A 16354-nucleotide genomic window follows, 5' to 3' on the forward strand; every position below is an offset into this window, starting at 1 on the left:
TAAATAGGTGTTTTAAAGCTGGATTATAGTTATTAAATAGAGCAATTGTTACCTTATGTTTACTTGGGATCAAACAGTAAGTTTTCAGCTCTGGAAATATTCAACCCCATCTGCTCAAGTTCTTATAAACTAGAGGATTTGACAATAAGCATATAATTAAAACAAAACATTTAGTTAACAATTATAGTAACAGAAAGTATATGTTTCTTTATTTAAATAAGTAAGTTTAATATATTATGTGATGGTGTTGAAAGTGAGCATCTTTTTAGCGAATAATCGTTAGAGTGATACTTTTCGCCCAAAAGCTTTCATATCCATTGATGATTCTTGCCTGAATATCTTAATTAATTATTGTGGCTGTAAAATGAGCTTCTATTTCCATAATTCCTCTTACACTTATTGATTGTCAGACCCAAGGTTTGTTTTTTACTATCTCAATGTCATTGTCAAAGACTCGGGTCTTCCATTTCTCTGTGACCCTCAAAGTACCTGCTTTTGTCTCTAAGCTATGGCACATTGTGTTCACAAAATAACTGCAGTTGTGTCTTCTTTATGTTTTTTTGCAGAAGTAAGGAAACCTTTCATGAAATTGCAATAGTCTCACTTGAATGCCTGATTGAATAGAATAGGGTCAAATGCCAATTATAAGGAATCACTAAAAATGCGACAATTATGATTCTTTTATGTGAAATATTACCCACTTTCTGTGGCTGGGATTGGATCTGAACTACTGATTTCAATGTCCATTTATAGAGATGGCATTAATAAACAAAATTGAAATTGTTCAGAAAGTTGAAACAAAGGTGGGAAGGGCCATAGCTGACAAATCAACATGCCAGGAGAAGACCAAGAAAACTCTCTTTTTCAGCATTCTTTTGTCATAGGCAATGCATGACATGTCCTGCTATATAAACTAGTACATTTGTAAGAACAGGAATAAAAGAATTTCCTTGCCCAGTCATATTGTTTTGGATTTTGAAATTGTCTTCTTTAAAGGTCCACAACAAATAATTTCCCTTTCTTTATCTTTCTCTCCCCAGAAACATGGATTCCAATACCTTCCAGAATGAATTCATTTGTTCCGTTTGCATGAATTACTTTATAGACCCGGTCACCATAGGCTGTGGGCACAGCTTTTGCAGACCTTGTCTCTGTATCTGCTGGGAGGAAGCCCCATATCCTCCTAGCTGCCCTGTGTGCAGGACAACATCACATGAAATAATCTTGAAAACCAACATCGTGTTGAAGACCCGGGTGTTTCTTGCCAGACGGGCAAGACTCTACCAATTACCCAGCTCTGCAGAAGAGATCTGTGGGATACACAGAAAAACTAAGAACTTCTTCTGTGAAGTTTTCAAGGACGTGCTCTGTTCGCTGTGCTGTAAGTCCAAGGAGCACGTGGGTCACCGACACTGTTCCATTGATTGGACTGCTGAGGAATACAGGGTAAGCAATGACTGTGACAGAAATTTGAATCTGGGAGATAGATCTACTGTCTGCCAGATTATGAAAGAGAAAGTAAAGAAAATTCTGATTCTTTCATGTCACCTGTAAAGTACATATTTGCTGAGCACTGTGTGTCAGGCACTAGGATAAATTATTTAAGGCAGAATCTTCTCAATGTCATAGATCTTATATTTTTACAGTTATGAATCTTACACCTTGTTTTGATGAAGGTATTGTTAATCATGGTGGGACTTGTGATAATTCAGTGTAAGACCAATCTGGACAAATCTGTTAATTTCGTTGACAGTCATTGGCCCTGTGACCGTAATTGCAAAATGTGTAATCTTATCAAGTCTGTTTAGAAACACTGTCTTACAGCTAGAATATGAATTAATATCTCTACAATTTAATTCTAAGACAAGATTCACTTATTAAAATTGGGGTGGAAACAAAAGATTTGAGGATCAGTTTTCTCAATAGTGAAACATCCTTTCAAATTATAGGATCTTTATTTTATGGTTATAAAAGTCCAAATTGTACAATTAGTTTTCATAATGAAAAAGCACTGTCCTCTTTAGCGCCTGTTTATCTCACATTCTCTGCCCCTCTCTATTTGTCAGCATCTAAAATCTTTAATATAGGTTTCCCTTTTGCTTACATTCATGGTTCTTTTTCAGCAAAAGCTCCTGAAACAGATGAGGTCTGTGTGGGAAAAGACACAAGAAAATCAGAGAAACTTAAACCGAGAAACCAGCATAATTCAAACATGGATGGTAAGTACAAGACTTTGCTTCCTTTAGCACCAGGTTGGGACACATGGTGATTATGCAATGAGAATTTGAACTAAACTTATACTGTCTGTGGGCTCCTATGAGCAGGCTGAGCAAGAGGAAAAAGATTCCATTTGTCTGTACACAGAAAAATAAGACCTTTTATTAGTATTTCTTACTAAAATCAAAATATCCAGCTAAAAGATTTTATTTCCTGGATAAGACCATAAGGCATCCACAGGTATAGGAAAATACACCAAACCCGTGGAGGAAAACAATTCATGTATGGAATAAACACAGGGTTCTATAGAAGTTGAGCCATCTCAATTTTCAGGAAAGATTTTTCAGATAAATTAAAAATCACTTGATGCTGAAAAATAATTGCGTTGGAAATTCATGGGCATATCAGGCAGGTAAATCTGTTGGAGGTAAAGGCTAGAAGTTCAGAGAAACCAGGAGACTGCCGGGAATTCCACATAGTTGGTATCAGACAAATTATATATTCTGAGAGAGGGAAACAGTGCTAACAGATGAAAATGTCACAAAGGCAGCACAATCGGGGAATGTGAATGTTATCACATTGATTTAAAAATATAAATTGAACACCAAAGGTAGAAGAGGTGAACTAAAATTTATGCACTTTCTTTAGCTTACAGATAAATTTGATTGGAAGACTAAAATAAAAACCAAGAAAATAGGTAGGATGTAGTTGTAGGTATCATTAAAAGAAAGACCAGGGATATGCTAATCAAAGATAAATGGAAGAAAAACATTCAAGATATATCTTGTTAATGATAGAGAAATATCAGAAAATACTGATTGCTTTATGTGGAATATTAAAAGGATACAATCATGAATGAGGCACACATTCTGTTTTGAAATTAGGGCATCCCTGATGCTGGCAATAAAGCTGGTTTGGGGTAGAACAAATAATAAATTTAGTTTGAAACACATTGTAAGTTCCTGTGAGATATGCAAGTGGAAATATGCAGTAGGCAATTGGATGAATGTGGTTGGAGCTTATGGGAACAATTTGTTCTGGACACAGATTTTCCTAACTGTCAGCATATTCTAGGTATTAGAATATATGGTAGTATAAAGTTAGAGTTTCTAGAAAAGAATAAACCTTTTAGGTGAAAATAAAATATGATGTGGAATCCCTGTGGTAATGGGTCAGGCTGGGGAAGAGGAACTGGCACAAACAAGTTGACAGAAGGAAAACAGGAGAGAGAGGATCTTTGAAGTCAAGAAGATTATGAATTTTATAAAAGGATTTTTATATAAGGAAGGATTAGTAATAGTAGTAATAAAAATATATGTATTTAGTAAAGGAAGTTTTTGGTGAGAGAATGTAGTTCAAAGTGTGTTCTTACTGTGATGAAGAATGTAGTTTCAGTTGGGTGTTGGGAATGGAAGAGACTTCATTGAGCTCATGAAGAGTTAGTTTCACAAATGAGACAGCCAACATACTCATGCCGTCATGAAATATTCTTTGTTAGGGGCAAAAGTGATGGCACGAAAAACAAGTGAAGATCTTGGGTGAACGGTGGATTTTTTTTTTTAATGATGGGAATAAATAAGCCAACTCTAAAAACTTAAAGAAAATAAGAGAAAGAGAAAGCAAGAAAAAGTGAGAAAATGAGATGGAGGGAATTAATAATGGAAGGTGGTTACCCTCTAGGTCAGTGTCTCTAAGGACCGTGAGGAAGTCAGCTAATAAGCGTAGTGAGAAGCCTTGGACCAAAACAGACAAGCTGGGCTCATAGAGGCCTCTAGGTACACAGAGGTCGTGGTTAGCACGTAGTTTGTGGACCTGCTAAAAGTAAAAATTTTAGAAAGCCCTTATCTTATCCTATGAAGTGTTGTCTACTATTTTTTCCTGAGAATGAGGAGACAGTCTGTAGGTAAGACACTTGAGGGTAAAGGAGACAAGTAATAAGGAAGTTTTGATATATGATAATTATTAAATCACCCATTACTCTTTTGAATAAAATGTGAATATTTAAGAAAAATATACTTATTTCTGTGTTGGAGGCATAATTTTGACATCTGATGCAAATAAATAGAAAAGAGGGGAAATGAGAGAGAGAGAGAGAGAAAAAAAAGGAAGAAGTCCGCGAATTTCTTGTTCAATGATAATAATAAACTAGTAAATGTTAGAGGACAAAACAATACGTAAGAAGACATAAATGAGAACAGCCTACTACGTGTTCCGATTACTCCATTGTTTCTTCAGGATTACGTGAATCTACGGAGGAAGATGATTCGTGCTGAGTACTGGAAAGTGTGCCAAGTGCTCTATGGGGAAGAGCAACACTATTTAGAGAGAATGGAAAAGGAAAGAAAAGAGATTTTTCAACAACTCATGGAAAGTGAAGACTGTATGGCCCTAAAGGGGAAACTCCTAAGAGGAATGTATGAGGAACTGAAGGAAATGTGCCATAAACCAGACATGGAGCTGCTCCAGGTAAGGAGCAAGGAAAGGAGAGTCAAGGGGCGGCTTGAAAATAATGACCTCATCCAAGAGCAAACCCCCCCCCCCAAAACAAACAAAAAAACCCTTTTTTTTCCTAGAAAATAGGAATAACTACCCCAGGAGAAATTTTCTCCTAAAAATTCGCTCAGTTTCTTTCTTCCTTTTCTCTTTTCTTCCCTTCCTTCCTCCTTTCCTCCCTCCCTCCCCTTTTTTCCTTCTTTCTCTCTCTCTCTCTCTCTCTCCCCCTACCTCCCTCTCTCCCTCCCTCCCCCCTCCTATTTATGAGTGAGAATATGCTGTATTTCTCTTTTTGTGCCTGGCCAGTTACTGAAAAACTACAACAGGAAAGTTTCTTGGAAGGTATTTGTATTCATATTTGAACATATTTTGATATTTAGAAATTGGGGGATATCCAATATCCCTGCAATATATTTCCTGAATTGCCATGCCTTTGACACCAATTGCAATAATCATCCTTAAAAATCAAAGAAATGAAGTCTCCACTATGAATATTGTAATGAATACTAAGACTTTCTCTTTTTGTCTTTACAGCATTTTGGAACCATGTTGAAAAGGTAAGCTTGGCTCTACATTCAAGGTTTGAGAACTATAACAATGTTCAGTCTATTGATGCTGAAATGAAAACATAATTTATTTATTATAATGATATGACCTCTTTCATAGTATATTTTTTTCTTCCCTTCTGAAAAGGGATTTTTGTTATCTAGTGTAAGATGAACTTGGGCAGGGGTATTATTTGCAAGGGGTTATGTGGAAGTTCATGAAAAAATTACCCTTCCTGATTTTAATATTCAAAGTGTATAGAGAAATTGACATAATGGCCCAAGATGATTCCAGGACATATGTGGGAAGGGTAAGTATTTCAGACAGGTGTATAGTGGAAGCAGGGTGTTAAGAATCAGAGGGAGGACACTCAGGGTTTTGGACTTGAATATGTGGTGGATGGCAGCCTCCAACTTCAAATGGAAAGGCTGTATGGTGCACTTAGGGCAGCTGGGTACAAGAAGCAGGGTCCCTGCCTAAGCTAAGATCCTCAAGCCCTAGCTAGTGGTTATAGACACTGAGTTTTTCAGTGGTGACTGGTGTAGGTTAGAAACCAGTGTCATTGAACATCTTCCTTGAATGCAGGCCATTTTGCACAACCTTGTGATGAGGAGAGAGGAAATAGATACAGCTGTGCTTGTTGAAATTGTGAGCCAGGATCAAAGTGTTAGGAGGTGGGATTAGGTTGAATTTGATTTTCACAAAATAAATTGATGCATCCCCTGTTTTGTGAAATTACATTCATACCCCTGCATGTAATTTTGAAGATTTTGATGAAACATCTTCAGAGGAACATAGGAATAATCATTGTGATAAAAACTTTGGGCCAGGAAAGAATAACTGAGCCTTCTTCTTTGCAGGAGTGAGTCTGTGCAGCTTCACATGCCCCAGCCTGTGAACCCAGAGCTCAGTTCTTGGCCCATCACTGGACTGATAGACAGGCTCAACCAATTCCAAGGTAACAGGCAGATCTTTGGCAGGACACCTGTAAATCCCCCTTCATGGGTGTCCTCCTATGGGAAATGTTTCCTCACTGCACAATCTGTTTTTTGTTTTCCAAGAACTTTTATATCCAAATTTGCCATAATAGGAAAATAAGTAGAAATAAATGAATAGAAACCTGTATAAAAGCCAAATATTATATAACACATGCTCACATACATTGTGTAGACAATAGAAAAAGAGTTTTATGGGCTGAAGCGTGCTGAGATATAGTGTTAACTGTTCCTATGGAACACAAAAATTTTCATTTACATTCAGTTCAAGTTTTAGTTAAGTGTGGTGATTGTTGAATTATGAGATACTTAAAGAGTTTTAACTTCTGTTTTTCACATGTATTTATTGCACTGAACATTTTATTCACATAACATATATATACTTTATATAATAATCAATCTTATTAAAAGCGCAAAATGAATATTAATAAACAATAGGCACAAAGTATACTGTCAACTTCATTTCACTGGATTTATCTCTTTCTCAAAAGATCTAGTGGATAATTCTCACAATGAAATCATCCTAAAAAAGCATATGTAGAGTTTCTTCTAGTTTATTTTACCTGTGCATGCTTTAGTGATAAATAATCAAATCTGAGGCAAAGTGGTCACTCTTTAAAATAAGAATTATTATTATTATTATTACTAATTTTCTGAGGAGGGGGCAGGCTGCTTTTGTTACTGACATTTAATGATTAATAATTACACAATTTTAAATGTTCCAGGAAAAGTAACAAAGCTTGGCATTATCCCTGTTCTTCATATATTCTAAGAATATTTATGATTTTCTACCATTGGTCGAATTAAGGATTCGCTTGTTATAAATACTGACTAGTATGAACATCAGTAATTTCCACAGTTCTCTTGCTGTCCTGACCCATATTTCCACTGATAACCTAGCACATCTAGAAATTACGCAGAGCCCATGTTTACCAGGAAGTTATAACATTATTTTTTACCATGTCTGTTTTCTTCTTCCTGCAGTATATATTTCCTGGGAAGATGAAATAGCTGCTTGTCTCATGCCCCTGTTTGAAGATCTGAGACATTTGCTCTCTACTCCTGCTCTTCTCGATGTTGTCCATAATCCAACAAGGTCAAAGTGTTTCCTCGCATGGGGAGCCCAGCCGTTCACTTCTGGCTGACATTACTGGGAGGTGGATGTGGGGGTGTGTGGGAACTGGATCATTGGATTTTGTAATGATTCCTGGACAAAGAGGAATGACATGATGGTTAACTCCGAGGGGATTTTTCTACTTTTCTGTGTCAAGGAGGAGACTTGCTGCCGTCTCTTCACCTCCTCCCCACTCCTGCCTCACTATGTGGAAAGGCCTCTCGGTCCCGTAGGGGTGTTCCTGGATTATGAATGTGGTACACTGAGCTTTGTTAATGAGGCCCATAGTTCCCTCCGCTGCAGTCTCTTCTCCTGTTCCTTCTCTTCTCCTCTGCGAGCTTTCTTTTGCGCTGGAACCACATGATCAGAGACAGGTCTGAAACCTGACGACATGTATCTGGAATGCCAGCTCCTGAGAAAGCTGACTTGGTGCCTACTTGATGGTCTTCAGTGTCATCTACCCTTATAAAATGTATTGATTCTACTCCTTTTAGAAGTGTTTCAATTTTCTTAAAATAAAAATAATCTCAGAATACTGTGCAATATCTATGCTGTGTCTTTTCTTTTCACTTGATTTCTAAGCCAGTTAGGGTAAAAAACAACCCCCCCCTCAAAAAAAACCTGTATTTATCCAGTTTAATAGGTTAAATTGGTTAATGCAAGACAAAATTTCTTCCCACTAACCTGGAATTCTCTTTCCCCATTGCACATCTGTTTCTTGCCATTTCTTCAAGTGTAAGTTTTAACATCTCTTCTTCAGGGAATTCTTGCTTATGTTCCTGGACTAGATTAGTTCACTTGTTAAGTGGACTCAGAAAACTTTGTACTTTTCTTTGTAAATCTCACAATGTAATATTGGTCCTTTCTCTGCTGGTTTTATAAATTATAAGAAGAGAAGGATCATGTTAGCACTTCACACAGGTATATTTAAAGGAGTACAAAAAGCTTAAGATACACTTAATACTTGATAAATATTTGAATAAAATAATAGATGCATGAAATAATTAATAAAAATATATTACATGATGGTTTAAAGGCTACCAAATATAACCAAAAACAACAGGGAGAGTTGCTTATCAAATTCACAGGCTGATCAAAGTTCCTGTAACAGACACTGACTGTCAAAGGACTCAGAATTTAACAAAATGACAATGATACAGAAAACAAGACTGAAAATTTAGAATATTTCAGTAATTTCACTGATAACCCCTTATAGACACAGTTATCTCGGAACACTTACCAGAATAGACAATAAAACTCAAGTTTTGACTCAGAAAATATAGACTACTCAGGAGCCATATTCCATTTTAATAAGGTTCCAAATTTAGTTAGGTCTTAGAATTTTTCAATGTTAAAATATCCCTATAATTAGAAATATCTACGTTGTTCTCATATTGATAATATGTGTAAGTGTAACTCTGTATCCATGGGAGATTGGTTTCATGACCCCCTGCAGATACCAAAATTCAGGGACACTCAAGTTCCTTAAATAAAATGGCATACTATTTATATATAACTTATGCACATCCTCCCCTATTCTATATCAAATCTCATGCATAATGTTGAATTTTCTAGTATTTAATACAAACTAATCACTAGAGGATTGGCAGACAACAATAATACTCAGACTATTAAATATGTGGTTTTGAGTTTATTTAAAACAATGTTTATTCAATAAGAAGATTGCTCAGAGTAAAGTTTAAGAAAGTCTGAATACACCCATGCAAAGCAGGCCTGATCCACAGGTCTAATGACAGATATGTTGCATAATAAGCCATTTCAATGATAAGAGTGAGGCAAACATACAATTCTGTAGTAGTTTATATTTTAACAGCATTATACACTTCTAACCATCCTCATCTTATATATAATATCTCTGTGTATTAGAATAAAAAAGATTAAAACAATAAGGGAGAATGGCTAACATTTACTGTGGAGAGATAAATAAAGCCAATTAAACTGAACTCAAGTTTAAATTATGTTTTAGCCCCTTCCATCATTAGAATCATCTATGCCATAGGATATGTTCTTGAATATGAATTACTTTATGACTGCACCTTCATAAAAAGAATTAATTGTTAATATTCAAGAATAATTCATGAAAATTTGAGAATGCATTCAGAGAAACACCTAGGAATTATAAAAGGGACACTATTTGCAGGCAGTGGATAGCAGAATTTTAAGTGCACTACCTTTTTCAAGATCTTGAAACAATTATAAAAGAAAGGTATTACTCTTATTTTCATTTTAAGACAAAAAATAATAAGGCAAGAAGAGTTAAGAAATCAACTCAATTCAGAAGACTAGTTAGAAAATGAAGAAGGTGAGGTTTAGTCACACAGGAAGAATATGAAAAATATATTTATAACAAACTCTCTATAAAAAGAATATTCTCACGAACAAAAATACATACGAGAACACCTGTGTGAGGAACTCCATGGATCCTCTCCTCAGTGAACAGACCTCTTAACTGGTGGAAATTATTAAAAAACAAAACAAAACACACCATCTAAAGTATCTGGAAATCATCATAAGGTTATATAGCAAATGAAGAAACATTTTTTCAAGAAACTGTAGTAAATCTCAAGGAGACAGTGAGAGTGTGTGACGTTTGATCCATAACCACCTCCCATCACCCACACTCCATATTACGAAAGCCTTTCTCAAAGATGGTGAGGCAGAGACAGAGTCTCCTAATACCCTCGACTCGCAGTCTAGAATTAAGGTTTCACCCCGGGAGGAGCAGTCTGCTTGTGTTTTCCAGCAGCCCCAGCCACATGTTGTGAAAGTAATATTCTCAGGGAATGCAACCCCAAGGATAGTGCTGCCTTTCCCCACACAGCCTCCACTCATAGGGTACAATCTCTACCCCAGAACAGCACATCCCTGATTGCCACACCCAAGTTTACTCATTGGTATCTTCTATGCTTCAAGGCATAAAACAAAAGACAAGGAGATACCATCCCTTTCTCCCAATGCAGACTTGTAGACTGTGTGTGAGTGCTGGAGAAGCACGCCACTGTCTCACTGTCAACTCCAGTGCAATGATCCAGGGATTCTGTTAAGGAGGAATGCCAGGTCATGAACACTGAGAGCTGTGCTCACTGCCTGAGAGTAATGGCTGATTTTGAATGGAGCATGGTGAAGTGCACTCTTAAGGACATTGTCAAAAATAATGGAGATCCCAGTTACAGGCACTTAAGAGGAGCCTAGAATCTCCATTTTTGTGTAGCAGCAACAAGTGAAATGTCTCATCAGCCAGAAGTTTTAACAGAGAGAACCAGGTAAAGAGATAGCCAAGAAAAGCCCTCCTGGAATCTCATTCATTCCCGGGGACCTCAGAGACTGCATCTGTGCTAGGCTACACCCACTCAAGAGCAATCAAAGTGGGATGTGGACAGATTTGGAAGTATTCATTGATCCACTCATTGATCCATCATCAAAGAGCCTTGACTCCTACTGGCTGTAAGAGCTAAAGCACAACTTCTGAGTGAACACAGGGTGAGCAATAAGCTACTCTGCTCCAGGGGGTGATGCCTAGAGCTGGGATTAAAAATTAAATGACAGTCATCTTTTGTGATCTGTAAGACTTGCCCAGGCACTGTCTCAGAAGTAACCAGAAAGGGAATCTCCTAGCCACTAGTCCATGACTTAGTGTGGGACTTAATTATAAATTCCCTGAATCATGAAAGCCATCCCCAAGCCAAACACACATGAATACTAGAGGGCAAAAATCTAACTAGCTAAAGGTGCTTAGGCACAACCTTTGAAATACAGATGAAGATAGAAATAGAGATAAATACGTATGGATATTGCTCAGTGTATTAGTTTGTTTATATTGCTTATAACAAAATACCTGAAACTGGGTGATTTATAAAGAAAAATGACATTTATTGCTTACAGTTTCTGAGACTGGGAAGTCCAAAGTCCATCTGGTGGTGGTGACAGTGACCTAGGGGTCTCACATTGCAAGACAGTGGAAGCAGGGAGAGCAGAGAAAGACAGTCTCCTCTCTGTTCTCTTAAAGCCCTCAAAACCACGATCCTGACTACCGTTTTTAACCCATTGACTACAGAATGGTCCTACAATCCAATCACCTCTTCAAGGCTCTACCTTTCAACTACCATAATAGGATTTCCCATCCTCATAACAGTCACAGTGGGGGCTAAGTTTCTAATACATAAAACTTGGGGGACACATTTCAAGCTTCAGTGAGTTTGGGGGACATAATTTAATACACTACATTCTGCCCCTGGCCCCCAAAACTCATGTCTTTTTTACACACAAATACATTCATTTTATCCCCAAAGTCTTAATTTGTTTTAGCTCTAAAGTCCAAAGTTCAAAGTCCCATTTGTGAAATCAACACGTTATCTACTTCCAAGATATAATGGTGGGACAAACATAGTGTATACATTCCTGTTCCAAAAGAAAGGTGGAATAGGACCCAAACAAATCTGAAACCCAGCAGGGCAGGTGTTACATCTCAAAGCTAGTGAATCATGTACCTTGACTCCATGTTTGGTGTCCTCTGAATGCTGGTGCAGGGGTTGGGTCCAGAAGTCTGTGGGCAGCTCCGCTTCGATGGTTTTCCTGGACTCAGGCCACACTTCAGCTCTCCCAGGCTGGTGTTCCACTCTGGTAGCTCCACAGGTCTGGGATCTCCGTGGCAGTTCTGCTCCCACAGCTCCATTAAGTGTGGTGCTGTTGAGGTTTTCTGCTACAACTCTGATGGAGTTTAGATGTGTTGTCCCCTCCAAAACTCATGTGGAAATTTGATCTCCAATGTGGCAGTGTTGGAAACTGATTGAGTCATTGGGGCAGATCCCTCATGAATGGATTAATGCTCTCCCTGGGGGAGGGCAGATTAATGAGTGAGTTCTCACTCTATTAGTTCACGTGAGAGCTCGTTGCTTAAAAAGATGCTGGCACCTTCTCTCTCTCTCTCTTGCTTCCTCTTGCCATGTGATCTGCTTGTACCTGCCAGCTGCCTGCCACTTTCCGCCATGATTAGAAGCAGCCTGAGGCCCATGCCAGATGCAGCTGTCCCAGAATCATAAGCCAAATAAACCTCTTTCCTTTATAAATTACCCAATCTCAGGTATTTCTGTTATTGCAACACAAAACAGACTGAAACAAACTCTGAAACAACATTTCCACTTGGCATTGCTCTAATGAAGGCTCTATGCAGGGACTCTGCCCCTGTGACAGATCTCTTCCTGGGCCCCCAGACTTTTTCATACATCTGTTGAAATCACAGTGGAGGCTCCCAAATCTTCCACAGCTCTGGCATTCTGCAAGCCTGCAGACCTAACACCACGTGGATGCTGCAAGGCTTCAAGCTAGTATATTCCAAAGCTTCACGTCCAGCCACACCTGGGGCCAATTTACCCACAGCTGGAGTAGCCAAAGCAGCTGGGATGCTGGTGCTGGAGGCAGCTTCCAGAGGTGGTCCTGGGCAGTGAGCCCATGGAGGGTTCCTCAAGTCTGTTCCCCACGACCATTCTGTCTACCTAGGTCTTTGGGCCAGAAATGGAATAGTTGGCCCAGAAGCTTCTGCAATGCCTTCAGGGCCTTTTTTCTCCTTCTCTTGATAATCCCTTTCCTTTGTACTAATCTTCTTAGCTGATGGTCTCCAGGCTGAACCATTACATGCTCTCTGCTTCTCTACCACATGGCCAGGCTGCAAATTTTCTAAATCTTTACACTCTGCTTCCCTTTTAAATTCTGGCTTTATGTCATGCCTTTGCTGCCATAACTCAGTGTAGGCTGTTACAAGTAGCCATGCAGCTTCTCTAATGCTTTGCTGCTTAGAAATTTCTTCTGCCAAATATCTGATTCACACATATTAAGTTCCAACTTCCACAAAGTCCTAGAGCATGGACACAATGCAGCCAAATTCCTTGCCAGTTCACAGCAAGGTTAATCTTTGCCCCCATTTCCAATAAACTCTTTCTTATTTCTGAGACCTCCTTAGAATGGTCTTTACAGTCCATATTTCTATCAGCATCCTGCTTGCCACCACATAACCAGTCTCTAAGACATTCTAAACTTTCCCTCATCTTTTTGTCTTCTTCTGAGTCCTCCAAACTCCTCCAACATTTGTCTAACACCCAGTTCCAAAGCTCCTTCCAGATTTCTAAGTACTTGTCATAAGCAACACCCCACGTCTCTGGTTTCTATATTAGTCCATTTATTAAAGTTGCTTATAACAAAATATCTGAAACTGGGTGATTTATAAAGAAAAACAATATTTATTGCTTACAGTTTCTGAGGCTGGGAAGTCCAAAGACCATCTGCTGGTAGTGACAGTGACCCAGGGGCCTCACATTGCAAGATGGTGGAAGCAGAGAGAGCGGACAGAGAGCAGAGAGAGAGAGGTAGTCTCTTCTTTCTTCTCTTAAAGCCCTTAGAACCATGCTCCTGACTACCATTTTTAATCCATTCACTACAGCGGTCCTACAATCTAATCACCTTTTCAAGGCTCCACCTATCAACTACTATAATAGGATTTCCCACCCTCTTAACAGTCGCAGTGGGGGTAAGTTTCTAATACATAAAACCTGGAGGACACAATTCAAGCTTCAGTGAGTTTTGGGGGACATAATTCAATCCACTACACTCAGTTTAATGTTTAATTGAATCTATAGTAAACTTTTCTAATTATGAATGTTATCATCTCAGACACTTATTCTCACATGAAGGTTGCACTTTAAAAAAAAAACAAAGCAATCTTCACACATACTTTTTCAATTAGTAAGCTAATTTTCCAAGCACCATTCTTTCGTAATTGAAGTACAACTTTAAAAAAAGAAGAAGAAGAAAAGAAAAGAAAAAGAAAGAATACACCATGGTGCTTTCTGTATGATGGACTGAGAAATTATTTTATCATAATTTGTACCATCTTTATTTTATAAAATTTCTGCCTGACTCAGGTCAGGGCAGCACTGGCTGCAGCCGGTAGCTGGGTAAATACTGTGCATCCGATCTTGAGCACAGAAAAAGAGAAAACTCAGATCACATGGATTTGGAGAGAGAAGCAGGGGAAGGAGTTGAGCAGAGGGCCACACATGGATTTCAGGAAGGTCACATTGCCCTAGCCATTGATGACTTCCTTCAGATTCCTAAGCCTGCAGGGAAACATGAAGCCTCACAAGCTCCCAGGGATGCTACAGTCCTGGAGGGTGAGGGGCCACTGTGCTTCCCAACTTGCCTCTCTTCCCCATCATAAAAACAGGTCTCTGCAGCCAGGAGTCAGAAAGAATTAGATTCTACCCATACAGACTTTAAATCTTTAATTTTTGATTAAAACACACACACATCCTTCTCTGTAGTAAGTCATCTTTGGAAAACACTGGAAAGATCTGTGATAAATGATCATCTCTAGCCTCCTATGCAATGGTAGGAATGGGAATGGTGAATTGGTTAAGTATGAAATACTTGTTTCCAGGAAAATAGTGTAAATATTGGTTCTTAATTAGTTTCACAGTATGGGAATATACTATCATGAAACTGACCTATGGTTAACAACTTTGTAAAACCAATGTATATAGTCCCTCACAAAATATTTGATAGGTAATTGTTAGGTGTTGAATTTCTCACAATGGAGAAACATCTGTAGAAGTTCTCTTCTTTGCTAAAGAACATTTTTCTGTGACAACTTCTCTTTTGCCTCCTGGCCTCAGGCTCCCTCTGCATGTCTCAGGCTCCCTCTGGTAGTCTCTTTCTTCTCACTTTATTTTTTCATTTTATAATTTTGAACTAGTCCACACCATTTCCTCCTCCAATTTCTCTCTACAAAATAATGAACTTTGTGCTAAACAGGAAAGGTCATGAAGAGATGAAGAGAATGATCTCATTAGGGAAGATGACATCGTGCCAAACACTGCTTTTCTTAGCACACGCTGCATAGAATTCCCACTTCAACCTGCAGGAAATCTTTTACTGTCCTAGTTTTCTTTTATATATATAAGGTGGAAGGGAAAGAGTAACACTATCAGAGTCTCTCCTCCAGTAAAATGTAGAATTTAGATTCCAACATACACCTTTCTGATTTCAAACCTGGAATATCAAATATATTTTTCCCCATTTATTGGCCCTCCTGGACCACCTGTTCTGTTTGTGCCCAGCCAGTGTTTACCCATCCTCTATGCTTAGTGTCTCTTATTGTTGATTGGAATGATTCTTTCTTAAACACATTGTGTGGGACCAATGTGTTGGTGGAGGGACCAATGTGTTGGTGGAGGCTGTACAAAGAATAATATGTGCTAAGGCCAAACAGCATATAACAAATACATGATCTATTACAAATCAGCAGGATAGGAACTAGGATCACGTATAGAGAAGTTATGGAATCCAGAAGAAGATTGGCAACATACTATTTTTCTTCCCTCTTCTCTCCACCTTCAAAGTCTTCCTTCCCTTTTCTTTCTACCTCAGGCTTCTTAGCCTCTCCTTCTCACAAAGTTCCTTTCCAAAGCTTGGCTGGTTTTAGATTGTGTTTCCTCATATCACAGAACAGTGAAAGATGGAAGCGGTGCGGCATTCTCTCTTCAACCTTTAGGACAGCCAACTCTGGGTCCAGGCTCCTCTCCCTCTGGGGTACTTGTACTGACATAGTCTCTGGATGTTGGCAGTAATAGGAGACTCTTCCTGCAATAACTGTTTTCTTAAATTCTTACTTAAAACTTACTTTTAGAGTTCATGAATTCAAGTAAATTTTTCTAGGACACCCCCAGCATAGGCTCTTTGTAAACTTCCCTCTGCGCTTTTCAGCACAAATTACTTCCCAGTCTTTGGTTAAAAACTTCTTTCTCCAGTACATTATTTGTTCCTTGAAGCTGCCATAGTGGAAGAGAGATAATTTGTGCTGAACCTAAAAATATACCTTGATTGAAAGAACTCATCCGAGAAGGGTGGGAAGGCTCTCACCACACTGTTTTTCTTTTTTACCCTGGAAACAATTGAAATCCGGAACCCAGTAGTAACT

At 38.5% G+C, this 16354-nt stretch overlaps 1 protein-coding gene across 1 annotated transcript; it reads left to right on the top strand.

The window, feature by feature from the left end:
• The first annotated feature begins 1044 nt into the window (after positions 1-1044).
• On the top strand, positions 1045-7729 carry LOC134376171 (E3 ubiquitin-protein ligase TRIM48-like). The gene is given in 5 exon segments (XM_063094814.1): positions 1045-1446; positions 2124-2219; positions 5245-5267; positions 6117-6214; positions 7236-7729. Coding segments are annotated over 5 exon segments (1113 nt in total).
• Positions 7730-16354: the final 8625 nt, after the last annotated feature.

Source organism: Cynocephalus volans, chromosome 4 (genome assembly GCF_027409185.1).
Source record: "Cynocephalus volans isolate mCynVol1 chromosome 4, mCynVol1.pri, whole genome shotgun sequence".
In the NCBI taxonomy this organism is placed as follows: domain Eukaryota; kingdom Metazoa; phylum Chordata; class Mammalia; order Dermoptera; family Cynocephalidae; genus Cynocephalus; species Cynocephalus volans.